Source organism: Onychomys torridus, chromosome 8 (assembly GCF_903995425.1).
Source record: "Onychomys torridus chromosome 8, mOncTor1.1, whole genome shotgun sequence".
Taxonomy (NCBI): Eukaryota; Metazoa; Chordata; class Mammalia; order Rodentia; family Cricetidae; genus Onychomys; species Onychomys torridus.
The window spans coordinates 47,184,824-47,211,717 of record NC_050450.1 but is presented as its reverse complement, the minus strand read 5'-3'; the positions used below and the strand labels follow the sequence as shown (position 1 = coordinate 47,211,717).

Genomic DNA, 26,894 nt, shown 5'->3' with positions numbered 1-26,894 from the left:
CAGGGCTCCTTGTCTGGTTCTCCCAGCCCTTTCTCTGTCCCTTTTCCCCTCTCCTGTCCCCTGCCCTCTAGTGTGAGGACTGAGCCCTTTCTCCTGTATTCCTGATGTCTCCTGTCCCGGTCCGTGCCCCCGTCCACCTCACTACCTTCTACCTCACTACCTTCTGTTGGGCTGGCCTCTCAAGTTCTGGGGAGAGGGCCCTTGTTTGGGTGGGGCCTGAGTGGACCTTCCTGCAGTTCTGAGTCCCTGTGGGCTCTCCGTGTTCCGGCCCGAGGTTTAGGAACCTGCTCTTCCTGCTGCAGGCCTACGGGCCCTATATGGCCTTGGAGTCCTGGTAGTTCTGCTACCATGTAGCATGTCGTCATGGTGCTTGTCCGGAATTGGTTACTACTGCACCCGCCTAGCTGTACTTGTCCTTAGCTGTGGCCCTTGACACACCCGCACATCACAAAGCACATAGTCTAAGTGGAACTGCCGGGTGAGACTCTGCTGAACCATCTTGCTCTCTCCTACACCCGCCCTAATGTTTGCCAATAGTCTGTCTGCCCCAGACTGTCTTCTCAGGCAGCCTCTATGGACTCTCAGTCTCATCCCAGGTCAGGCCAGTCATACTCTGGGGTGCTAGTTGCCTACTCTTCCATGCCGTTCTGGCTCATGGGCTGGTCTCCCTGGAGGGCAGGACTCCTGGGTTCTTGGTTGGGACAGCGCTGGTGATGATGGCCTTTAGAGGACATAATGTCTTTGCTGGCTGAACAGAGGGGCATCAGCTCGCACTCACTGTTGTTGGAGCGTTGTATATGCTGGCCCTTACATTCATGCCTACTTACTTCTCCTCAGACCCAGAGCCCCAGTCCCAAATTCCAGATAGACCCAGCCGCAGGGAGCCTCTGGTGGTCAAGGAACATGAGAACATTGTCCTGACCGCTACGCTGGCTGCACCCTCTGTGGCTGCTGTGACCTGGCTCAAAGACGGCGTGGAGATTCGACGCAGTAAGCGGCATGAGGCCACCAGCCTGGGTGATACTCACACCCTGACCGTGAAGGGTGCCCAGGTGCTAGACAGTGCCATCTACAGCTGCCGTGTTGGCAAGGAAAGTCGGGACTTTCCGGTGCAGGTGGAAGGTAAGCAGTGGTTGGGGGCCAGGAGTCTGGGTCTCCTCCAGGGTCCCTGTGTCTGCCCCAAAGACTAGTAGGCAGTATCCCACAGCAGCCCCAGTGTAGGGCTCTGGACACATGGCCATCTGCGCGGGGCACTGGCTGACACCTTCTTCTACCCTCAGAGGTGGCCACCAAGTTCTCCAAACACCTGGAGCCCGTCGAAGGGGAATTAGGTGGCACCGTGAAGCTGGTCTGCGAGCTGACCCCAGAACAGGCTGAGGTTGTGTGGCGCTGTGGGAGCACACAGCTGCGGGAGGGCAAGCACTTCCAGATGACTTCTGAGGGGCCTAGGCGCACACTGACTGTGTCTGGCCTTCGAGAGGATGATGCAGAGGAGTATGTGTGTGAGAGCCGGGATGACCGAACCAGCGCGCGGCTCACTGTCAAAGGTACCCGTGGTTGAGCTAAGGTGGCTTCCTGGGGGAGAGGTCCTTGTGTGTGTCTGTCTCTGCAGAGCCTCTCCTGTGGCCTCTTAAGAAGACTTTCCCTCTGCAGTTCCCCGGGTGGTCAAGTTTACATCTGGACTGAGCGCCGTGGTTGTCGAGGAAGGTCAAGAGGCCACCTTTCAGTGTGTCGTGTCCCCCAGCGATGCAGCAGTCATGTGGTACAAGGATGGTGCCCAGCTGCTGCCCAGCGAGAAGTTCGTTATGGCACAGAGTGGGGCCACCTGTAGCTTGACCATCTTGGGTCTGACCCTGGAGGATGCTGGCCGTGTCACAGTGGAGGCTGAGGGCGCCTCGTCTTCTGCTACCCTCCGGGTCCGAGGTAAGCTGGGAGCTGGCAGGACTGCCAGGATGTCCAGTGGCTCCTTGCAGTAGGTACCTTTCTCTCCCTGTGAGCTGACGAGACAGCGCCATATTGTTCTCTTGTGTGGGGCAGATCTGGTTGACATGAACTCTGTCAGCTGTGGACAGAGGTGATTTGGTGGGGGGACTAGGTACCGTCTCTTCAAGTGTACTTGGCAGGGAATAAGGGTGAGACAAACCAGAGAGACCTCTTTCTGGTTGAGTCTGTCATGGCCAAGCAAGGGGAAGGCCGTGCTCGAAAGCTCAAGCGCAGGAGGGATGGGTGTGTTTCGAGAGGCAGCACTTTATCTGAAGAAGCCGTGGGCGTGGCAGGTTCTTGAATGTGGGTGTCATGAAGGTGGTTGTACCTCCCAGAGGAGGGGGAATGATGGGTCAGGTGGGCCCACGCTGGAGCCTTTCTCCTTCCCATATAGCTTCACATGAGCAAGTGTCCTGGGGCCTTGTTAAAGGGCAGGCAATGGGACAGCGCCTGAGGGATTGTGGAGTGGCCCTACTCAGGTGCTGAAGGCTGCTGCTGCTGGCATCTGGCCATTGCTAGGAGCTCAGCACAGCCGATTGGAGCAGAGCAGCAGGGCTTGTGAAGGGGGTGCGGGTGGGGTGGAGAAGTGGGGGATGGGAAACGGGGCGGGGGAGGGGACTGAGGAAGAAACAGCCTTAGCGCTCCCTCACCCCCCATAAAATGCACCTATGTAAGGCCTGCCATTTTGGGCGTACCTTGCTTGAAGTGGGACTGCTCCTGTGGTGGGGCTCTCCGGCCTAGACTCAGGCTGGCCCAGGGGTGGGACTCAAGTAAGCCCCAGATGGCCAAGACGAGCTCCGCCCTTCTGTGTCTCAGAGGTACCAGTCCTCTTCAGAAAGAAGCTGGAGCCACAGACGGTGGAGGAGAAGAGCTCCGTGACGCTGGAGGTGGAGCTGACGCGCCCCTGGCCTGAGGTGAAGTGGACTCGGAATGCTGCAGTCCTGGCGCCCAGCGAGAACGTGGAGATCCATGCTGAGGGCGCTCGGCACCGTCTGGTGCTGCGCAGTGTGGGCTTTGCTGACCGTGGCTTCTTTGGCTGTGAGACACCAGATGACAAGACCCAGGCCAAGATCAATGTGGAAAGTAAGCCCAGGGTTGGGCCTCAGAGGAAGAGAGGGGACTCCTCCGGAAGTGGGGGGTGGGATTTCCTTTAGGGAAGAGGGCAGTCACCTTGGTTCTGGTAAGTAGAACCAAGGAAGGAAGAGATGGAGGAGGACGTAGAGTGTCAGGCCTGGGGGGTCAGCTGGGGTTGAGGTAGAGCTGGGTGGAGGTGGTGACTGAGGGCTGACGCCTGGGCCCTTACTCTGCTCTGTGGCCTCCAGGGTGGTAGGCTGGACCCACCTCTGGGTCTGAGTCCTGGCTGGTTGGAGGGTCTCAGTTTACTAGCTCACTTGCGTCCCTGACAGTGCGGCAGGTCCGGCTGGTTCGAGGTTTGCAGGCCGTGGAGGCTAAGGAACAGGGCACAGCCTCCATGGATGTGGAGCTGTCCCACGCGGATGTGGAGGGCAGCTGGACTCGAGATGGCCTGCGGCTTCAGCCTGGGCCCACATGTCACCTGGCTGTACAAGGCCCCATCCACATCCTCACACTCTCAGCGCTGAGGCCACAGGACAGCGGGTTGGTGGCCTTCAGGGCTGAGGGCGTGCACACGTCTGCACAGCTCATCGTCACCGGTGAGTAGATGAAGGCTGGCAGCCCCAATCCAGAGCACACCTATTTCATTTCCCGAAGTGGCCCAGGTGGGCAGATGGGACCAGGCCGAAAGTGGAAACCCCCTTGTGTGACTACAATTAGACCACCTTATCAGAAAGTACCTCCTAACCTCATGTCTTCCTTCCCTAACTCCTGTCTCAGAGTTGCCGGTGAGCTTCACCCGACTACTACAGGATGTGGTGGCCACCCAGAAAGAGAAAGTGACCCTGGAGTGTGAGTTGTCACGGCCAGTGGATGTGCGCTGGCTGAAGGTATTGCTCTCTCCTCCCTGCTCTTCCCTGTGGGCATCCAGGAGGAGAGCCCCTTCTCCTGAGCCCCTCTGGTGCCTGCCTGACCAGTCCTCCCTGCCCTACAGGATGGTGTGGAGCTGCGGGCAGGCAAGACCATGGGCATAGTGGCCCAGGGAACCTGCAGGAGTCTTGTCATTTACCGATGTGAGATTGGGGACCAGGGTGTCTATGTGTGTGATGCTCTTGATGCTCAGACCTCGGCCTCTCTCAAGGTGCAGGGTGAGTTCTGGGCAGAGAAGGCCGGGAAAGTTGGCAGATATGAGTAGTGCTTTCTTGTGCTTCTGCTTCTCCTAGCCTGGCTGCAAGCTGGTGGATGTTCTGGGGGTACCCTCTGTGTCTGGGCATGCCAGCTGTCTTAGTATTCTATTGCTGTGAAGAGACACCAGGACCATAGCAACTGTTATAAAGGAAAGCATTTAATTAGGGCTGGCTTAAAGTTCAGAGGTTTAGTTCATTGTCCTCATGGCGGAAAGCATGACAGGGCACAGGCAGACACGGTGCTGAAGAATAAGCAGAGAGATCTACATCCGATCCACAGGCAGCAGGAAGAGAGACATTGGGCCTGGCACGAGCATTTGAAACCCCAAAGCCCACCCCCAGTGACACACTTCCTAATTCCACTCCCTAAGCACGCAAATATCTGAGTCTGTGGGGGCTGTTCATGTTCAAACCTCCACAACAGCCCTCTCTCCCTTCCCGCAGGCCGCAGTGTTCAGATTATGAAGCCACTGGAGGATGTGGAGGTGATGGAGAAGGAGGGGGCCACCTTCTCCTGTGAGGTGTCCCATGATGAGGTTCCTGGCCTGTGGTTCCGAGAAACCAGCAAGCTACGGCCCAGTGATAATGTGCGCATCCGGCAGGAAGGTAAGAGGGCAGGAGGGCTGCCGAGCAGTGTGGGTGGGTTTCCCTGGCTGCTTTCTTCTCTCTCAACAGCACTGTGTGTGCTTTGTCTCCAGGGAGGACATACACTCTCATCTTCCGGAGGGTACTGGCGGAAGATGCAGGGGAGATCAAATTTGTAGCTGAAAATGTAGAATCAAGAGCCCACCTCCGAGTGAAAGGTGAGGAGGGCTGAGGGGAAGAGAGGGACCGGACATGGTGAGCTAGGCCTTACAGACAGCTGGCCTACCACAGGCCTGGGGTGCTGTGGAACCCCTCCCAGTAATAATGACTCATGAAGAGGGGTAGAGTCTGTCTCCTCAGTGGGAAGGGGAGGTTCAAAGACTCCAAGCTCCACTTTGTGGCGGTCAGTTGTACCCAGAAGATTCTAGATTAGCCCTGGGTGGGACACTTGACTTGGCCACCTGCTGGCCAAGGTGGAAGGCATGGGCAGCTGGTTTGGAGCAGAGGTCAGTCTCTTGGCTCCTAGGAGGTTGCCCAGGCAAAGCTTCCAGGTCACCGTCCTGACCCCACCTGACTGCGTCCACAGAGCTGCCTGTGACCCTCCTGCGCCCACTGCGGGACAAGATTGCCATGGAGAAACACCGTGGTGTGCTTGAGTGCCAGGTGTCCCGGGCCAGTGCCCAGGTGCGGTGGTTCAAGGGCAGAATTGAGCTGCAGCCTGGGCCCAAGTATGAAGTGGTCAGCGACGGCCTTTACCGCAAACTGGTCATCAATGATGTGCAGCCCGAGGACGAAGATACTTACACCTGTGATGCTGGTGATGTCAAGACCAGTGCCCAGTTCTTTGTGGAAGGTGCGGGATGAAGGGTGGACAGTCCTCCTGGGTTTCGGGGGTGGGGTAGGATTTGTGGTTTTTGTGGCTTGCTCTGGAGATTCTGGAGGCTGCCACTTCTGACAGGGGCCTGACTGGGGACACCCAGGCAGCTGGGGAAGGATGCTTGGCTACATGGTAGAGAAAGATAAGAAGGAGCAGACAGCTTGTAGGGTGGGGAGACTGGTCCCTCGTGTAGCGTTTCACTGGTGACCAGCTCCTCCTCCACAGAGCAATCCATCACTATTGTGCGAGGCCTGCAGGACATGACAGTTATGGAACCCGCCCCAGCCTGGTTTGAATGTGAGACCTCCATCCCCTCTGTGAGGCCACCCAAGTGGCTCCTTGGTAAGACTGTGCTACAGGCGGGGGCGAATGTGGGCCTGGAGCAAGACGGTACCGTGCACCGGCTGACACTACATAAGACCTGCTCCACCATGACCGGGCCTGTGCACTTCACCATCGGCAAGTCCCGCTCCTCTGCCCAGCTTGTCGTCTCAGGTTAGCATGCGGTATGGGGCGAAGCTGAAGATGGACGCAGCTCAGAGATGTGGGTGGCCACAATTTAGGCCATGGGTGGACATGGTTTAGGGGAGGACATAGGAACAGTGGCCAGGCATAGGTGGCCCATGCCAAAGTAACCATGCTTGGTCTGAAGGCTGTGTGTGGACAATACTCAGTGTTTACAGAGTGTGGAGCAGAAAATGGGCACCAGGTAGCACTTGGGTGGGTTTAGTCGGAGCTGGCTTTTGGGGGGTAGGGATATGGTCAGAGGCCTGCCAAGTAGGATATAGGCACTCAGGCATGGCAGGGCTTTGGGCCAGAGCAGCATGGGGTAGTCTATGTTGGCTGGGACAGAGGTGTGTGCGGGCAGTGAGGGGCATGGGCAGCACACCCCCAAAGGAGGTGTCCAGGCCCATTGTAGGGGCTGTGGAAGCAAATGGCTTGGAGCCCAGGCTAGGCAGGGTGGTCTGGTTTCTTGTGGCTCCCAGCCCTGCCCTTGCGTTGTCCTTTCTAGACATCCCTGTGGTACTGACACGGCCACTGGAGCCCAAAGCAGGGCGTGAGCTGCAGTCTGTAGTCCTGACTTGTGACTTCAGGCCGGCCCCCAAGGCCGTGCAGTGGTACAAGGAGGACACCCCGCTGGCCCCGTCAGAAAAATTCAAGATGGTGCTGGAGGGCCAGATGGCAGAGCTGCGCATACTCCGGCTCACTCCAGCCGATGCTGGGCTCTATCAGTGCCAGGCGGGTAACGCCCAGAGCAGTGCCAAGGTTACTGTGGAAGGTAGAGAGCTGGGCAGCAGGGGCGGGCCGTGGGCCTCACCCCAGGGCAGGGGGTGGCTGATAGTGTGGTGCTGAGGAGCTGGTGTGTACCTTGCAGCTCGGGAGGTGACAGTGATTCAGCCACTGAAGGATGCTGAAACCATGGAGGAAGGCCGGGTCTGCTTCTCATGTGAGCTGTCCCGCAAGGATGAGGACGTCGAATGGTCACTCAATGGGATACCCCTGTACAATGACAGCTTCCACGAGATCAGCCACGAGGGCTGTTTCCACACGCTGGTACTGAAGAGTGTCCGGCAGGCCGACACTGGTACTGTGTGTGCCACCTCCCCCAAGGTGTCAGTCTCTGCCCAGCTAGTGGTCAGAGGTGAGAAGTCCTGTGGGGTCTGCGGGGTGCCCTCCCCCCTGGGTGGGCACAGGCTCCTCTCACCGGCCTATGCCATTCCTCCAGCAAAGCCAGTGGTGTTCCTGAAAGCACTGGATGACGTATCTGTAGAAGAACGTGGTACGCTGGCCCTGCAATGTGAGGTCTCAGACCCTGGAGCACGTGTGGTTTGGCGCAAAGATGGTGTGGAGCTGGGTCCCAGTGACAAGTATGACTTCTTACACAAGGCAGGCACCCGGAGCCTTACGGTACATGACCTGAGCCATGAGGATGCAGGACTGTACACCTGCCATGTGGGCAGTGAGGAGACCCAGTCCAGGGTCAGCGTGCACGGTGAGCGGCTAGGGCTTTTGTGCAGGATGGCTGTCTTAGTTACAGTTTCTATTACTGTGAAGAGACACCATGACCATGGCGACTCTTATAAAGGAAAGCATTCATTTGAGGCTAACTTACAGTTGCAGAGGTTTAGTCCATTGTCATCATGGGGGGACATGGTGGCATGCAGGCAGACATGGTGCTGGAGAAGTCGCTGAGAGTTCTTCATCCTGATCCGCAGGCAGTAGAAGCAACTGTGTCCTAGGCAAAGTTTGAGTGTGTGAGATCTCAAAGCCTTCACTCAACAGTGGCACACTTCCTTCAACAAAGCCACACCCTAATGTGGGGGCCATTTTCTTTCAAACCATCACAATGGTGCTAGGCCTTCTTTCATCCAGAAGCTCCAGGCTGCTCTTCAAGATTGAAAGGCTATTCTGGGTATCCAGGAGGCACCAGAGAAGTTGTCTGTAGCACATAGGGCTTACTGTTGTCCTTTGAGATCCAGGGGCAGGCAGATGGGCTAAGGAATAATTGTCTACAGAGCCTCACAGTGTGGGGGCTGGTATGGACCTGCTCAGGTCCTTGATATTTGCTTTGTACCACATGTTGGGATTGAGAGGAAATCAGCCGGGCATGTGTGGGATACTGAGAGGTATGACCAGGAGACAGTCTGTAAAGGGCTCCCAGGCCAAGGGCACATGTCCTATCCTGCAGGTTAACAGGCCTACAGGCCATCTATGTTCCCATTCTTTACAGAGCCCCAGAAAGTCCATAGGTTCATAGTTGCTGCCCCACTCAGCACTGTTATTTTAAAGAGGCAGGTCCCTTTGAGCACACCTCTCTCAGCTTGGCCACCCACCCACTGTCCTGGCTCAGGTCTGGCATCCTGGCTTGGAGGAGACAGATTGTCAACCTTTTCTTTCGTGATCCCTCTGGGGCTCTGTGTCAGCCTTATGGGAAGGGAGCACAGTGAGATTTTCTTAGGACTAGACTTGCTCTCTCTGGAAGAGGTCACTTGTGGGGTACCTGTCCCTCCTTTCCTGGTCTTACAAGATGGTTAGAGATGTGGAGGAATGTCCTCCCAACCACCCCGATTGCAGCTCATAGTTGTCAATCATGGAAACACTAGGCCTTGCCAGCTCGCAGCTAGGATTCTGGTTCCAATTTGGTGATGTCACTCTTGATCATTAGGTGTGGAGCTAGGGACAGTGGAAACCGGGCCCTGCAGTATGACCTGACCTTTCCCACTGCCTGGCCCATGGTACTACTGTTCCCTCCGGTGATATCAGTGGGCTGACTGGTGACCTGTTCCTTATGTCCCACAGATCTGCACGTGGGCATCACCAAGAGATTAAAGACAGTGGAGGTGGTGGAGGGAGAGAGCTGCAGCTTTGAGTGTGTCCTGTCCCACGAGAGTGACAGTGACCCAGCAGTGTGGACCGTCGCTGGGAAGACAGTGGGTAGTTCTGGCCACTTTCGGGCCACTCGCCAGGGCCGCAAATATACTCTGACAGTCAAAGATGCCGCGCTCAGTGATGCAGGGGAGGTGGTCTTCTCAGTGATGGGTCTCACATCCAAGGCCTCGCTCATCATCAGAGGTGGGTGTTGTGGCTGGGACCAGGGCCTGAACCTGTGAACTGGGGCACTGTTGGGCTGTTTATAGGGACTGTCTACCCATCATGGTGGGGACCCAGTATATCTGTTGGGGGTGCTGGGGGAAATTTTGATTATTAAAGGGAGTCATATTCCTGCCTAAGCATCTGAATTTCTAGAGCAAGCATAGAATTCTGGTCTATCACCCATGAGCTGACTGCTCTCAGTGCATGTAGCTTACTCAGCCAGTCTGACACTTAAGCAGAGGCCAGGGAGGCTGGGAAGTAGCCTCTGATGTCTTGTAGTTTGCACTTCTGATTCACATACTTGGTGCTCCTGAGTGGATCTGCACAGGGACCAGCCAAGCTGTGGCCATAGGAACCTTGAATGAGGTGCCCTTGTAGCACATGCTTCCCAGGTCTCACCATTAATGAGGGCTTCCAGCACTTCAAAGTCCTGAGCCTCTAGGGGGTCTCAGGTCCCAGGAGTCAAGGGCTGTAGAGTCTGTGGTTTTGATCTCTAGAAAATGCATGTTCCTGGGCTGGAGAGGTGGCTCAGTGGTTAAGAGCACCGACTGTTCTTCCAGAGGTCGTGAGTTCAATTCCCAGCAACCACATGGTGGCTCAAAAACCACCTGTAAAAAGATCTGGTGCCCTCTTCTGGCCTGCAGGGACGCATGCAGACAGAATACTGTATACATAATAAATAAATAAATCTTTTTTTAAAAAAAAAAAAAGAAAATGCATGTTCCTAAACGCCTGTCTGTCCTCATCCTGGCCATGGCTGAGGCCACTTTTAAGGGATTGTTGCAGTGCCTCTGTGTCTTAGACCATGGCTGGTTCTGTGGCTAAGGGTGTGCCTCATAGGGACCATCTCTCCTTATTTCAGAGCGGCCAGTGGAGATCACAAAGCCTTTGGAGGACCAGCGCACTACGCTTGGAGAACACGTGACACTAAGCTGTGAGCTGTCTAGGGCGGGCACCTCCGTGCGCTGGCTGAAAGATGGGAAGGCCATCCGGAAGAGTCAGAAGTACGACCTGCTCAGTGAAGGCACGCGGGCTGTGCTGGTTGTCCGCAAGGCCTCACTGAAGGATTCTGGAGAGTACACCTGTGAAACAGAAGCTTCTAGAAGCACCGCCAGGCTCCTTGTGGAAGGTAAGCTCACTACCCTGTCTGTCTCCCCTGCAACATGGCCTGGGACCACCCCCAGGACCTCAGTGGAGGCGCCCACTCCTGTCAGCCTGTGAGCTCAGGTTGGGGGTGGGGACAGAGCATGCATAGTGAGTGCTTTATGCCCCATCCCTGCCTGTTTTGTCCCTTACCCAGAAAAGGCAAACCGCTTCACGGAGGAGCTGGCTGACCTGCAGGTGGAAGAGAAGGGCACAGCTGTGTTCACATGCAAGACAGAGCACCCAGCATCTGTGGTGACCTGGCGCAAAGGCCTCCTGGAGCTTCGTGCCTCAGGGAAGCATGCCCCCAGCCAGGAGGGCCTGACCTTGAAGCTCACCATCAATGCCCTGGAGAGGACAGACAGTGATACCTACACCTGTGACATTGGCCAAGCCCGGACCCAGGCCCAGCTCCTCGTCCATGGTGAGGCAGCACTCACGTGCATGCTGGTTATGGCTCCTTAGTGGGTGCTCGGGTCTGCCTTATCTGAAGTAGACTCTGGAGGCTCAGAAGTGGTTAGTCATCAGGACACTGCTTGTTCTGGACCAGCCCAGCCTTAGTTTCTCTATGTCTAAGGGTAGAGCAGACTTGAGCATCTCAGGCTTTCCTAGTGTGACCTTCTGTGAGGGAGCTGATGGACTGCCCTCATTTATACAGTGGGTGCATGCTGTGTTCTCACAGCATCCAGGCCTGTGCTGAGTCCCAGGTGTGTGTGCTTGCACACATAGTGTGTCATTTATTGCAGAAGGACCGCTTACCATGCGGCAGCTAAGGCGCCCCATGTGTTCTGAGTGGAGAGCAGACTATCAGTGTAACCAATATTGACAGAGTCAGTTTAGAAAAGGATAGAGACAATGTTGTTGAAGAACAGTCATCTTGTTGGGAATGCATGGCATCAGAATGAAAACCCAGGGTGCATCCCAGAGCAAGGGGGCATAGAGGGAGACAGGTGGGCACAAGCTGCTTGGGTACAGAGCTCAAGGTTCCTGCAGACATGGGGCAGGAGCTGGTGTCTGTGGTTGGTGGGGGTATCCCTGCTGGGCAGATGGCTGTCCAGGGCATCTCTTCTGAATTGATGCAGAGCTCAAGAAGGTCAAAGGCAAACTTAGATATGATTGGTGTATGTGGAACACAGGGGGCATTTCTTTAGGGACTCAAGAACGTGTTTGTGTGCCAGGCAGGGTTTGACAAGCATGGTCTCTGCAGAACTTACAAGTCCAGTTTGACAATGTTGTTTTGTTTGTTTGTTGTTCTCACTTGTGAAGCACCTTCCCCTCCAATATACAGCGTGAGAGCTTTGTTCTCTCTGGTTTGTAGAGAAGGAAAGTGGTATCCAGCCTGGGGAGTGGGGATGTGTCATGGTATCAGAGCAGAGAGGACCCCAGCCCTCCTGACCACAGCCTTCACCTGGCTCTGCAATCCGACGGTGGAGTCCGGGTTCGTGTTTACTGGAACCCCTGCTGAAGTCTGCCTCCAGGACATGATGTTACTCATGTTTGTGAGAAGCCTCAGCATTGGATAATTAGACGTAACAAAGTTTGCCCTCTCTGTTTGCGGGTTCTACACCTTCAGATCTAGCCTCTCATTAATCAGAAACACATGGAAAAAGAAATTGTGGGGCTAGGGATGGGGAGATGTTAAGCACCCGCTGTGCAAGCATATGGGCTCGAGTTTGGATCCCCGAGAGCTCATGGCAATGCAGCTGCTTGGGAAGGTGGAGACGGTAGATCTCAGAGCAATCTGGCTATCAAGACCAGCCATATAAGTGAGCTCTGGGCTTGATTGAGAGACCTCCACCTCATTGAATTAGGTGGAAGAGCTGTTAGGAAGATTCTAGACATCAACCTTGAGCCTCTACATGCATGTGCTCATGCACACATATGTGCTTCCACACATGCAAACATGCATGCATACACGTGCACACTGCACACACAAGTGGAAAAAAGAACATATGGCTGTGATGAGCATAGATTTTTTTTTTCCTTGTCACTGTTCCCCAAACAATACAGTGTAATGTTGCAGTGAGTCCTTCCATTGTATTGGCTATTAAAAACCAGTTTTTTAAAATGTACCAGCAGACGTATGCAGAGTGCAAATATTTCAGATTTTGATATCTGTGGGGTTCCAGACCAACTCTCCATCAAGACAGGGGAGATAGAGGTAGGAGGAGGAGAAGTTGAAGATCATAGCACGTTTAGGGCTAGCCTGGGGTGCATGAGACCATGTTTCAAAAAAGAAAATCAGTAAAATGTAGACCTTCAGTGTGAACCACACAGACACCTGTGGATAGAGTAGAGCTGTTGTTTGTGTGTCAGCCTACAGATAGAGTCCTTCTCTCTGTGCCATCCAGTGTCGGGGCCTTTCGAGTGGAGTCCTACCTCCAAGGCATGTGTGAGTGCAATTGTGTGCATGCAGGACCCATGTCCAACTCGTCCTCCTCCTCCTTCTTTTTCTACCAGTACTTCTTCCTTCTCCTCTTCTCCCTCTTCTTCTTTCAAGACAGAGTTTTGTAACACAAATTCTAGTAGGTCTTTTTAATAATAATAATAATAAAAAAAACCCTGCAGCCAGATATTGGGGAAAGTGCTGAAAGATCAGAGAGACAAAGAAAGGAGCAAGCCATTGCTTACCAACTCCACGAATCCTCTGTTTGAAAGCCTTTCAGTCCTCAGCTGAAAGGCCTCCATTGAAAAAGCTTCAGCCAAAAAGCTTACGTTCCTGTCTCCTCACGCCTTACATACCTTTCTCTGCCCAGCCATATCACTTCCTTCTTAGTGTTGGGATGAAAGGCATGTGATTCCCAAGTACTTGGATTAAAGGTGTGTGGCACCACTGCCTGGCTGTTTCTCTCCTAGACTAAGTCAATCTTATGTAGTCCAGGGTGGCTTTGAGCTCACAGAGGTCCAGTTGGATCTCTGCCTCCTGAGTGCTAGGATTAAAGGTGTGTGCCACCACTGCCTGGCCTCTATGTTTAATCTAGTGGCTGTTCTGTTCTCTGATCTTCAGGCAGATTTTATTAGGGTACACAATATATCACCACAGGGTTTCTCTCTGTGTAACAGCTCTGGCTGTCCTGGAACTCAATTTGTAGACCAGGCTGGCCTAGAACTCACAGAGATCTGCCTGGCTCTGCCTCCTGATTGCTGGAATTAAAGGTGTGTGCCACCACCGGCAACTCTACCATTTTTAATTCAACAACAACAAACTATTTCTAGAAATTTACATATTCTATCACGTGTGTGTGTGTGTGTGTGTGTGTGTGTGTGTGTGTGTGTGTGTGTGTGTGTGTGTGTGTGTGTGTGTGTATGTGTATGTCTGGATGTAAGTATGTTCATGTGAGTGTAGATCCCTGAGGAGGTTAGAAGCTTTATATTTTCTGGAGCTAGAGTTGCAGGTGGGTGTGAGCCCTTTGATGTAGGTGCTAGAAATCAAACTTGGATCTTCTTGAAGAGCAGTACATCTTTTTAACTACCAAGCCACCCTCCAGCCCTCAATTTAAATTTTTTTTTTTTTTTTTTTTTGGTCTTTCAATACAGGGTTCTCTGCGTAGTTTTGGTGCCTGTCTTGGATCTCACTCTGTAGGACCAGGCTGGCCTCGAACTCACAAGTGCTGGGATTAAAGGAGTGTGCCAACGCTACCTGGTGCCCTCAATTTAAATTCTAATGCAGGCACAATTCTCTGTATTATTTCGATCTATTCAATCAACACCTGTTTGTATCTACCTGTGAGACACAGTGTGATAATTGGGGATGCGGTGGCAGCACGTAGTGATCTGATCAGGCTCCCGGGCACTTCCACACTTGAGTACTCATCATTTCTGTTTGTTGTGAGACTTTAAGCTTTCCCTTGAGGTCTTTGAAATGTAAGTGAGCTGAACCAGGCACAGGGAGGCAGATACCACAAATTCTTCACGTTTGTGGATGCTGAAAACTCCATCTCACTGAACCGGAGAGGACCGGGTGGAGGGGGGATGGGAGGCTGGAATCGGTCGAGACTCTGCAGCAGAGTGGGGGTAACTGTCACCTCTTTTGCACCCACCGTTCATCTGTCAATGTGAGACTGACTGCGGTGTGAGGTGTGCTGAACTGTGACGAACACTGCTGGTGTAAGTGGGAGCGGGCAGCCTGTCTGTTGGCAAGCCCAGCTCAGTACGAAGGGCAGGAGAGAGTACATGAGCTTCAGCAGGTTCTGGACCCTCCGCCATCTTAGCAAAAGGACTTCAGAGGGGAATGTAGGTTTGGGGTTCAGACGCTGACCTCCAAAGGACTACATGGCTCAGATCTGCTTTAGAGGTTCCTTGACGAGGGGTAAAGCAGACTACTTGCCTATGGCCCCACCTGGGGCCTCGGGCGAAGCTGTTTCTCTTGGCAGCTAACCAAGCCTGGCTGGCCCTAGGCTGCAGGAGCTCTGACGTGACTTTTGCCTGGCAGGCCAGAAAGTGCGCATTACCGAGGACCTAGAGGACACTGCTGTCCAGGAGGGCTCCTCTGCCAAGTTCTGTTGCCGTATCTCCCCTGCTGACTACAGCCCCGTGCACTGGTTCCTGGATAAGACCCCCTTGCACAGCAATGAGCTGAATGAGATCACTGTCCAGCCTGGAGGCTACCACGTGCTCATCCTGCGGCAGCTGGCACTCAAGGACTCAGGCACTGTCTACTTCGAGGCGGGTGATCAGCGGACCTCAGCTGCCCTGCGGGTGACTGGTGGGTTTTGTGTCTAAGGGCCATCCATGATGGGGACACTGCATGGCCTAGAGGAGCCTTGAAGAGGGGCAGATGACAGCTCTTCCCGAGTTCTGCCTGGTGCACAGTGTGGTCCTGGGGTTCATGGAGAGGCAAGGTTATCAATGGCAAGGGGTCTCTCATTCCAGGTAGCCAATGGCATGGAGGTCTCCGATCTCTAAGAGTTGGTTCAGAAGACTGAGTTGGGTTCTTTCAGGATTAATTTCTGAATACAGAGTTTGTGGGTGATGTGATATGAGCTCTTTCCTTCCAGGATAGGAACTACACAGAGCCTGCCTTTCTGTCTGGCTCAGCATTTCTGTCAGGCTCCAGCTTGAGGGAAAGAGGCAGATACTGATGCCATCCATTTCATGATCCACTGTGTTAGTCCTCTCACACAGGTACCACAATCCCAAGTCCCTTTGCCTTTCCTCTATCCCCCAGAGAAGCCGAGCATCTTCTCTCGGCCACTCACGGATGTCACAGTCACAGAAGGCGAGGACTTGACTCTTGTCTGTGAAACCACCACTCTGGATAGCTCTGTGCGCTGGACCAAAGATGGGAAGACACTGAGGCCCTCTGCACGATGCCAGATGAGCTATGAAGGCTGCCGGGCCCAGCTGGTCATCATTGGTACCACCCTACAAGATGGTGGGCGATACAAATGTGAGGTTGGCGGAACCTCCAGCAGTTCCATCGTCAGGGTTCATGGTGAGTGCCAAGTGGCCATGTTTGGGGTAAGAATAGAGGTATTTCCACAGGAAGCAGCCCTCCGCAGCCCCCCGCCAGCAGCTTCTGGTTCCTCTCCTCTGCCTCTGTCTGCTGGGTAGGACACTTGGCTTCCTTGTATCTCAGGGTTCCTACTGCTCCGGTAGTTTCCCCTCTTCTCTTGGTCTCCTGACCCCTGCTTGTGGCCCATTCCTGACTTGGCTTTGGTGGACTCCTGGAGGAGGACTGTCTATAACTATATAACAGTAGCTATACTTGCTGCTGTCCATAGCTCAGCCAGTGCGGTTCAGGGAGTCCCTGAAAGATATGGAGGTGCCAGAGGGCAGGGCAGCCACGCTACGCTGCGTGCTGTCATCCGTGGCTGCCCCTGTGGAGTGGCGGCATGGAGATGACATCCTGAAGTCTAGCAGCAAGTACAGCCTGTGCCAAGAAGGGGCTGTGCTGGAGCTGGTCATCCGAGACTTAAAGCCCCAGGACAGTGGACTGTATTCATGCTCCTTTGGGGACCAGACAACTTCAGCCACACTCACGGTAAAAAGTAAGTGTGCCTGTCGGTACTGTGCTCATGGTCCAGTGGGAAACTCACCTCAGTATAGGGGAATAACGAGGTCTTTCATCTCTGTACCTGCTGCAGCTGCGTCTGCCCAGTTCATAGGAAAACTGAGAAACAAGGAGGCCACAGAAGGGACCATGGCCACACTGCGGTGTGAGCTGACCAAAGAGGCCCCCGTGGAGTGGAGGAAGGGAGCAGAGACCCTGAGAAACGGGGACAAGTACAGCCTGAAGCAGGATGGAGCGGTGTGTGAACTGCAGATCTGTAGCCTGGTTGTGGCAGATGCAGGGGAGTACTTGTGTGTGTGTGGACAGGAGAGGACCTCGGCTACGCTGACTGTCAAGGGTAAGGAGCACACGTGGCCATGTGGAGCAGTGCTTTACCCATGAATTGACCTGGTGCTGTATGCCCAGCTCCTCCAATGCCTTCTTCTCATGTTTGTGCACCTTCTGTTCATCCCCACTGTGGGGTCCACCCCACTGCTTGGCCATTATATGAACCAGGAAATGTGGCATCCACAGCTAGCTTCCCACTCTTGAGCCCTGGTGGGTTCTTCTCTGTTCTCTGTTGTGTTCTGTCATGTTCCCCGTCCTGTCCTGTGTCACGTCCTATCCCACAACACTCTACAGCAGATCTGATGTTCCAATCCGCTTTACCCTCCTAGCTCTGCCTGCCCACTTCATCAGAAGGCTCAGAAGCAAGGAGGCCACAGAAGAGGACACTGCCACGCTGCAGTGTGAGCTGAGCAAGGCTGCCCCTGTGGAGTGGAGGAAGGGAGCAGAGACCCTGAGAGATGGAGACAGATACACCCTGAAACAGGATGGGGCTGTGTGCGAGCTGCAAATCCGCAGCCTGACTACCTCAGATGCTGGGGAGTACTTGTGCATATGTGGGCAAGAAAAGACTTCAGCCACGCTGACCATCAGGGGTAAAGACCACGCGTGTTCCTGTGTGCTGGTGCCCCTGTGCATGGGTGGCTCTATGCCTAAGCGTCTTCTTCTCCCACCTCTCCTGCTTTTCTGGGTCTCATCTTTATTCTGTTAGCTGGAATTTCTCATACTTGTTGTACGGGACCCACTATAGATGCCAGAACACAATGGAGAATCTGGTCTCTCCCAACCTCAGTGTCTTGGTTGGGATGAGTGAGATATTGTGTGTGTGTGTGTGTGTGTGTGTGTGTGTGTGTGTGTGTGTGTGAAAACAATTACAAAGAGGCAATTGTAGGTCCTGGGGGAACACCAGGGAAAGGGGGAGGCAGGAAATGGAGGAATGGCCCACATAGCAGGAATCCAGGAAGGACAGCCTTGACATGTGCCTGAATGAGAAGGTGAGGATTCACCATGCAACTGTCAGGCAAGGTTGAGGGCCACCTCTTAGGAGTCAGATGAAGGTGAGGCCCCACTTCATAGGAATCGGGAAGGTCTAACATGCAGGAGTTGGATGGAGATGAAGGTGTACCCCACGGGTATTAGGCAGAGGTGGACACCTGATCCATGAGAGTCAGGTGAAGGTGGGGGCTTATCCTATGGTGGTGAGAAGAGGTGAAGACAGGTCCATGGGGGTAAGCTGGGCCCTGTCCTCACTGGTCAGTTCTAGGTCTTCCCACTGGGGAAGGGACGGTGATCCTGCCTCTGGCCTCTCTGTGTTCTATGTTGTACACGCAGTGTCTGGGGCCCACTTTTGTCTGTGGTTCCAGAGGTTAATGGTCTTTGTGCTTGTGTGTCCCCTGCAGTTGTGAACAGTACTTCACAGACCATTAGAGGCCTGGGGAGGGCATTTTAGGGAGTAAGGTCACTTTGTAGTGTGAACAGAGCAAGGTGCCTTCCTGGACATCAGAGACAGAGGCATGCAGGGATTGAGGCAGATAGGACATACACAGCCCTGGAGCCTGGCTGTCCTCATGTATGCACAGGCAGCAACAGACCCTCCTAGAGTGGCTGGCCTGCTGGCCTGTGCTCCTGAGTCACAGTTGTGTCCAGGGAACCGGGATTCCCAACTGAGTGACTGGTGACACAGTGAGGAGTCAGCTCTCCATCGGGTCTTTGGAGGACCCAGGTATCCCCTGCAGGGAAGCCGATGGAATGCACAGACATTGCTGGAGGACCCTGGGCATCCTGGAGAGTGGAGATGGAATGAAATTCCTGAAAGCGCAAAGCCCTTGGCCTGGTGGGCGCTGCTCTCACATGAAGAACCAACTACTGAGGCACTGAAGAGGAAGGCATGGTAAGGCCTGGCCATCTTTGTCCAGGCTCTGGCAGGTGGCTCCCATCATCTCCACAAGACACTTGAATGAAAGCCAGCTGTCCAGTGTGGATGGATCACAGTGTCAAAACACAGAGGCCTGGTGCCATGATGCATTCAGACATTCCAAGAAATGACAGAAGGATGCACCTGAGGCCTGTCCCATGGCTGCAGAGTTAGAAAAAGTTTACAGGAAAACATTCTTCCTATTCCCATCTCCAGGACACACTGTTGATGGCTGAGGTGTAGAAGGTCTTGGCAACCAACTGCTTGCAGAACTGGGTTTGTCCCAACAAGGACTAGTCATGATGCATACCTTACTTGGGCCTTTCTAGAGAGTGCTGCATTTTCCAAAGTTACCCTTGGACCATGAAGTCCCGAGGATGCTCTGAGAACATAGAGCTGGGTCTTCAAAGTTCTCAGACTTGGCCTGGTAGCCAAGGGAAGTCTCTGGATTTGGCAAACAAGAGCTGGTTTGTCCCTCCTCTTCTCTGGGACCACTTCCCACATGGGTGGCCAAGGACAGGTGGATTGTTTCTCCCCTCGTTCAACTGTGGATCATTACCTCTGCTCTCACACATCAGCGCATTTGCCTGCCCTGTGAAGATAGGGCTCTTGCCTGCCCTGTGAAGATGGGGCCAGAGCCCTGTGGCTACCTACCCCAGGCTGAAAAGACTTGTGACTTCTTCCCATCCAGCCAAGCTATTCCTTCTTCAAAGTCTGTTATGAGAAGTGGGGTTTGCTATGACTTGGGAGCGGGGGTGGGGTGGGGGTGTTCCGGCATCCTGTGTGCTCTCCCAGCATCATCAAAATGAGAGGACAAGAACCACTGGTGACATTCCCAGCCATGGCATGCTGTGACCTAGAAGCCAAGCCATTGAGCATGGAGTTTGCGTGCAGGACAGGGTGGGCACAGAAGACTTGGGGCCAGGGATACCTCCATTGTAAATGCTTCTCTGTCTAGGTCCTGGGCTCCCTTTCCAGACCTCCTTATCTTGAGTTCCTCTGTGTCTTTGCTGCTTCACCAGGGTCAGGCTGACCAGTTTATGTGCTGCCCCATCTGTGTTATTTCTCACTTGTGTCTGCATGGTAATCCTTTACAATCTCCAATATGTGTATCACTGTTGAGTGTCGCATCCTATCTCTAACACTCTGTAAGATCCTGGTGATCTTCGTGTTGTCCCCGCCCCCCAGCCCCACAAGCCAAACTCATGAGCAGTCTGAGGTCTGTGGGAGCCGTAGAATGGACGGAGTCTAGACCACCCCATCCTTACCTGTGCTTAGTGTGCCTAGCGTGTGGCCTGTGTGCAGCTGGGCTTCCTGTCTTACCTGGACCACCACATCTAGGGTCTTCCATGTTCTCAGAGAGTGTGATTGTGTCTGTGTCTTTCCGACCTCCCCAGCCCTCCCTGCTACGTTCATAGAAGGTCTGAAGAATGAAGACGTCACAGAAGGAACCACGGCTGCACTGAGGTGTGAACTGAGCAAGGCAGCTTCTGTGACATGGAAGAAAGGGACAAAGACTTTGCAAGCGGGAGCCCGATATGACCTGAGGCAGGATGGAGCCGTGTGTAGGCTGCAGATCCATGGTGTGACCGTGGCCGATGCTGGGGAGTACTCATGTGTGTGTGTGCAGGAGAAGACTTCAGCCACGCTCACTGTCAGGGGTAAAGACGGGTGGCTTGGCTTCCTGTTGGCCCTGTCCCTTCCTTCTGTCTTCAGCACGTGGCACAGCTCCTGTGTAGCCATCTGTCTCTCACTGATGTCCTTTGAGTATTTCTCATTTGTTCAAGTGGGTGCTCTTCCTGCTGCCGTCCCTCCCCACCCCACAGCTACCCGCTTCCTTCTTATCTGTCTATGAGTTCAGTCGTTCACGCCGTGGCTCCTGATCAATGTGTGTGGCTCTTTGTGAGTTCCATGTCCACGCAGAGACCTTCAGAGAGCTTCAGGTTCTCAGTGATTGTTTGACCCTTTCCAGGCCTGCCTGACAAATTTATAGAAGACTTGAAGAACCAAGAAGCCACAGAAGGGGCCACAGCCATATTAAGATGTGAGCTGAGCAAGGCTGCCCCTGTGGAGTGGAGGAAGGGGTCTGAAAGCCTGAGAGATGGGGACAGATACATCCTGAGGCAGGATGGAGCTGTGTGTGAACTGCAGATCTGTGGCCTGGCCGTGGAAGATGCTGGGGAGTACTCATGCCTGTGTGGACAGGAGAGGACCTCAGCCACGCTGAGTGTCAAGGGTAAAGATCATGTGTGGCCGCTGGAACCCTTAGTGTCTCCATGTTATCTCAATGCTGTGTCTGTTCTTCATATGGGGCACAGCTCCTGCAGTGACCCTGTGGCCATCTGTCCTATAACTGGGGTCATCTGGGTATCTCTACCTTCATCTTCCCAGGTCCAGGAAATATTCTCATGATTACGTCCACCCTGCTGTCCCCTCAACACCTCCCTGGGTTCTTGCCTCCTCCCAGTCTGTTCCCTTTCTCACTGTTCCTGCCAAATCCTTTGCCAGACAGAATGTGTGTCTCCTTGTGTAGTCCATGTTCTGTGCAGCGTGTCCTTCTGAGTCCCATGTTCTCAGTGAGCACTTGGTCCTTCCCAGCCCTGCCCACCAGATTCATAGAAGACTTGAGAAGCCAAGAGGCCACAGAAGGCACTGTGGTCACGCTGAGGTGCCATCTGAGCAAGGCTGCTCCTGTGGAGTGGAGGAAGGGGTCTGAAAGCCTGAGAGATGGGGACAGATACAGCCTGAGGCAGGATGGGGCCACGTGTGAGCTGCAGATCTGTGGCCTGGCCGTGGAAGATGCTGGAGAGTACTCATGCGTGTGTGGGCAGGAGAGGACCTCAGCCACGCTGAGTGTCAAGGGTAAAGATCATGTGTGGCCACCTGAACCTCAGCCTTGGTGTCTCCATGTTGTCTCATGGACACTTCTGTATCCACATGTGGATTCCTGTAGTGAGCCTGTGACCATCTATTCTGCTCCTTCACTCATCCTGGCATCTCCCCCTGTGCTTCCACATGCCCAGATGTTCTCGTGTTCGCATCCATGCCACCACCCTCTCTGTTCGCCACCAGTTTGCCTTCCTCACCACCTGCACCTTCCACCACATGTTTAATTGTGTTCCTTTGACATTGTGTCATTCTTTGTGAGTTGTGTGTCCTATGTGTAGTGTTCTCCAATTTCATGTTCTCAGTGAGCACTTGGTCCTTCCCAGCCCTGCCCACCAGATTCATAGAAGACTTGAGAAGCCAAGAGGCCACAGAAGGCACTGTGGTCACGCTGAGGTGCCAGCTGAGCAAGGCTGCTCCTGTGGAGTGGAGGAAGGGGTCTGAGAGCCTGAGAGATGGGGACAGATACAGCCTGAGGCAGGATGGGGCCACGTGTGAGCTGCAGATCTGTGGCCTGGCCATGGAAGATGCTGGAGAGTACTCATGCGTGTGTGGGCAGGAGAAGAGCTCAGCCACGCTGAGTGTAGATGGTAATGTCTTTGTGTAGCAACCTGATTGATCTGCTTTCTCCTGTCTCTCCCATGTAAGCTGGGCTCTTCCTGTGCCTCTCAATGGCATCATGTCGTGCACAGACATATATCTGTGTGATCCATTCCCCCAACCACACTGAGTTAGTGTAGTCTAGAGCCTGTTCTAAGATACAGACCTAGAGAAGAGTAGTGTGCAGTCTTGAGGGTGGTGCTGGCATATTTCATCAGTGTCCAATGGGAGATCTGTTGGAGCCACTTGAATCTTGCTAAGGCCTGTGGAGATTTTGGGTCCTTTGCTTCCAGGCACAGAGTTAACAGATGTCTATTCCTTGACAGACGTGCATAGCAATGTGAGGTCCTGGCTGGAGGAGCCAGGCACACACTGCTAAACTCAGTGAGAGCATTGAACTGTTCCTTTGAGATGATGCCAGGCTCTGAAGGGTTTCTGTCCTAGTCTGTTCACGATTCTGGAGGCTGGAATTCCTCCACTGCGGTCTGGCAGTGGTTTAGGTTTTGTTATTATTTTCCCTGAAGATGTCTGTCTTCTCTGATTCTTCACATGGTCATTTCTTGTGTCTCCATCCTGATTTCTTCTTAGATGCACACTGGCCACTTTGGACTTGAGCCTAGCCTGGCCTTGTTTTGACTTAATTATTTCCTCTTCCTGGAAGTAGAGTGACTCCCTGAGGTACCAGGAAAGTGGGAACTTCAATGTATGAGTTGAGAGGTGGCACACTTTAGCTCATGTGTCATGTATTAGTTACTTTTCTATCACTGCAATAAAATGCCACAAACAAAACAACGAAGGGAATTTATCTGAATGTAGGGTTCCCAAGGGATAAGAGTCCATTCTGGGAGGGAGACATGGCAGCCAGCAGTAGACATGGCAGCAGGAGCAGGAATCTGGGGCTGAACTCTTGAACTGAAAGCATGAAGTAAAAAGAGTGAACTAAAATTTTCATGAGTCTTTAAACTCTCAAAGTGACAAACTCCAGCAGAGCCACACCTGTTAAATCTACCCAAACATTGCCACCAACTAAGAACCACGTATTCAACTGTCTGAGACTGCAGGGGACGTGTCATTCACACCACCAGAGCCTATGACAGCCTACCTCCTGGCCTCCTCAAATCTATGTTCTTTTTGCACGTAAAAATCCATCCTTCCAGTCCACACGGCCCGGTGTCTAAGTGTCTCTTCTAAGTGTGAAGTTTTAGATTTCATTCACATTGAGGAACATTTACCTCCCACCTATGAGGCTGCAGAACCAGGTAGAACCATGCTTCTAGAGCAGCGGTTCTCAACCTGGGGGCTGTGACACTTTCACGGGGGTCACCCATAGGATATCCTCCAGAGCTGATATTTACATTATGATTCATAACAGTAGGAAATTTACAGCTATGAAGTAGCAACAAAAATAATTTTATGATTGGGGTTGCCACAACATGGGGAACTGGACTAAAGGGTCTCAGCATTAGGAAGGTTGAAAACCACTGCTCTAGAACAATGATGGGACAGGCATGTGATAGATGTTCTTACCAAAGGAGGAGGAAATTGGAATGAAGAGATGGGATATGAGTCTCAGCAATCTGAAACCGCACTGTGACTCTACTAGATTTCAAGGCAGGAGAATTCTGTCCTGCTCAACCCCCCTGTCCTCTAGACTGGTCCTCAGAGCCCTGAGTGGAAATGGCTTAGGGTCGAGGAGGAGAATGCCTTCTCCCCAGTCGATTTACTTGGGGCCCCTGGTGGCTGTGGCAACCCTCTTGATCTTGGTCTACTCTTGACAATCACTCTTTTTTAAAACTTGTTTGCTTTTTGAGACAGGGTCTTGCTATGCAGCCCTGGCTAGCCTGGAACAATCAGTGTAGAGCAGCCTGGCCTGGAACTTGTGGAGCGTCATCTCCTGCCTCAGCTTCTAAAGTGCTGAGGTTACAGGCATGAGCCATCCCAGCCGACCGTGGTCATCGACTTGAAAGGCCACACAAGTGGCAGCTGGGTGGCTCTATTGTTTCATCAGGTTGACCACGGTCTTTCTTCCCTTGGGTCTCTGTCCCTTCTAGACTAAGCGGTATTTCACCTGGTGTGACATTCTCAACGTCCTTACTTTCCTGTGAAGTCACAAAGGGTCCTCCAGGACCTTTCCTCCCTAGCTGTGGCTTCTGCAGAGATGACAGGATTAACTACATCCTGAAGTTCTCTTCAGAACATTCTCATTATTTTTTTGGCAGCATTGGTAGTTTGTAAATTCTCTTAAGTCTTCAATTCCCTTGCCATTTTACTTAGTAGTTCTTTAATTTATCTTTCTATTCTCTTAATTTTACTATAAGCAGAAAGAAGAATCCAGATTATACCTTCAACACTTTGCCTATAAACCTCCTTAGCTAAATGTCTAATTTCATTGTTTACAAATTCTGTGTTCCAAAGGCACTAGAAGAGAATTTGGCCAAGCTCATTGATGCTGTCAAAAGGGGCATCTTCCTTCTTTCTAGTTTTATACCCCAACTCTGTCTGAGGCCTGACCAGATGTGGCATTATTATCCCTATTTCCACTAACAGACCATTCCCAGCCATCTTGATTTTCTCTGATATATACCTCCAAAATCACCCAGCCTCTAGTCATTACCTGTTCCCAGACAGCTCCAGATTCTTAGGTATTTCTTACAATATATCCTCAAATTTGGGTTGTTTGGGTGACCATCACAAAGAACAGTAGATCAGGACTCTTAAAACAGAGGTTCATTCCCTCCCTATTCAGAAGGCTGGAGGCCTGTGATCAGGTTGCCAGCGGGGTTGGCTCTGTCCAAGGCCTCTCGCTGTCTTCCCCAAGTCATCTTGTCTGTATCCAGACATCTTTCTAAGGATGTGATTTCTGCTGGGTTAAGTACTTACCTGCAAGACCCCATTTAGCATTTTCCACCTCTTCAAAGGCCAATCTCCAAATTCATTTGCTTTCTGAAGTTGTATCAATTAGAAATTTAGTATACATTTGGAGGGGCACAGCCAACTACAAGTATAACCACTGTGAGCTATGCTCTGTCAGCGGGGGAGGACAGCGGGACGGATCAAAGGCTCAAAGGCATGCCTAGGAACCCCCAGCTGCAGTCTCTCAGGGACCAGGAGTCACAAGCTAGGGAGGTGACCCCAAAGGGTGGGGTGTGGCTCTAGTAGTGTCAGGACAGGAGTGGAATGTGGAGGAGACAGGGCCTTATATAAGCTGTAAGGGTGAGTCCAAGCATGGGCGGTGCAGGATGGAGGCCCTGTGTGAATGGGCGTCCAGTCTCTGAGGCTGGAAGGCGTCCCAGTTGGGAGATGCCTGTCATGGAGGTCAGTCAAGACATGTGTTTGCATGCACGGTTGATCTCAAATGCCTGGCATGCCTCTTGGTGATGGGAGACCACAGGAAGAACAAGGTGCCCTTGAGAAGATGAAGCTGGAATGGTACCCACCTTCCAATCAACCTACATCTCAGTAGGCACAGCCCCGGAACCTCAGCCCACACACTTTGATCAGCCTCTTCCTGTGCTCTCCAGACCTTCTGCTTCTGTTTCCTTCCTGGATACTCAGATAATGACCTTCGAAACCTTCATAGAGTTTGACGGGTTCTGTCCACCTGATCCTTCCTAGCCCTGCCCACACGGTTCACTGAAGAGCTGAAGTCCCAGGAGGTCATGGAAGGCTGCACGGCCACTCTGCAGTGTCAGCTCAGCAAAAAGGCCTCTGTGGAGTGGAAGAAGGGAAGAGAGACCCTCAGAGATGGAGACAGATACAAGCTGCAGCACAAGGGAACCACGTGTGAGCTGCAAATCCATGACCTGACCATGTCAGATGCTGCAGAGTACTCATGCGTGTGTGGGGAGGAGAAGACCACAGCCATGCTGACTGTCAAGGGTAAAGACCCACAACTGGCTAATCTGTGTGGTGGTGCCCAAGTATGAACGCCATCTGTCTGTCACTGCGTGGGATCTGGTCCTGCTTCCTGGGTTGTGTTACCCAGAAGACAAGAGCCTCTGCAGCCGCGTCCCCACTGCCTTGTGCTGTGTAGGGTTGATGTTGTTGGATCCTGTGTCCTTTGTCCTCACTGTCATGCCCCAAACCCCAAAGTCCTCTAGGAAATCTGAGGTTCTCCATGTTATCCTGACGATCTTTAACTCTGCATGCCAGGTCCCTATGAAGTATAAGGTCCGAGGAAGCTGCAGACTGGGCAAGGTGGAGCTGTGCACAGTCTAGCCTGAGGAATACCACATCAGATTCTCAGCACACTCACATGTGCCCTTTGGTCGAGTCCTGTGTCTGCTCTATGTGATCCGTGCCCCGTCTTCTACTCACTCTGATGGAATGACTGGGCCTGTGTCTTTCTGACCTCCCTAGCACTACCCATCAAGTTCACAGAGGATCTGAAGAATGAAGAGGCCACAGAAGGGACCATGGTGACTTTGAGGTGCCAGCTGAGCAAAGAAGCCCCAGTGGAGTGGAGAAAGGGAACAGAGATCCTCAGAGATGGAGACAGATATAGTCTGAGACAGAACCAGGCTGTGTGTGAGCTGTACATCCGTGGCCTGGCTATGGAAGATGCTGGAGAGTACTCATGCCTGTGTGGACAGGAGAAGACCTCAGCCACACTGAATGTCAAGGGTAAAGATCATGTGTGGCCACCTGAACCCAAGGCTTGGTGTCTCCATGTTATTTCAATGCTATGTCTGTTCTTCATATGGGGCACAGCTC

The 26,894-nt window shown here is 53.0% G+C and overlaps 1 protein-coding gene across 1 annotated transcript in view; it reads left to right on the top strand.

The window, feature by feature from the left end:
- Nucleotides 1-26,894, top strand: part of Obscn (obscurin, cytoskeletal calmodulin and titin-interacting RhoGEF) — a 141,463-nt gene that overhangs the window by 53,763 nt on the left and 60,806 nt on the right. The window contains 27 exon segments of the mRNA XM_036198419.1: nucleotides 844-1,122; nucleotides 1,281-1,547; nucleotides 1,654-1,923; nucleotides 2,800-3,066; nucleotides 3,390-3,656; nucleotides 3,838-3,947; nucleotides 4,052-4,205; nucleotides 4,943-5,047; nucleotides 5,416-5,682; nucleotides 5,932-6,201; nucleotides 6,719-6,985; nucleotides 7,082-7,348; nucleotides 7,433-7,699; nucleotides 9,007-9,279; nucleotides 10,163-10,429; nucleotides 10,601-10,867; nucleotides 14,876-15,148; nucleotides 15,611-15,877; nucleotides 16,167-16,433; nucleotides 16,530-16,793; nucleotides 17,113-17,376; nucleotides 20,093-20,356; nucleotides 20,668-20,886; nucleotides 21,294-21,557; nucleotides 21,908-22,171; nucleotides 25,797-26,060; nucleotides 26,541-26,804. Coding sequence (XP_036054312.1) covers nucleotides 844-1,122; nucleotides 1,281-1,547; nucleotides 1,654-1,923; nucleotides 2,800-3,066; nucleotides 3,390-3,656; nucleotides 3,838-3,947; nucleotides 4,052-4,205; nucleotides 4,943-5,047; nucleotides 5,416-5,682; nucleotides 5,932-6,201; nucleotides 6,719-6,985; nucleotides 7,082-7,348; nucleotides 7,433-7,699; nucleotides 9,007-9,279; nucleotides 10,163-10,429; nucleotides 10,601-10,867; nucleotides 14,876-15,148; nucleotides 15,611-15,877; nucleotides 16,167-16,433; nucleotides 16,530-16,793; nucleotides 17,113-17,376; nucleotides 20,093-20,356; nucleotides 20,668-20,886; nucleotides 21,294-21,557; nucleotides 21,908-22,171; nucleotides 25,797-26,060; nucleotides 26,541-26,804 — 6,738 coding nt within the window.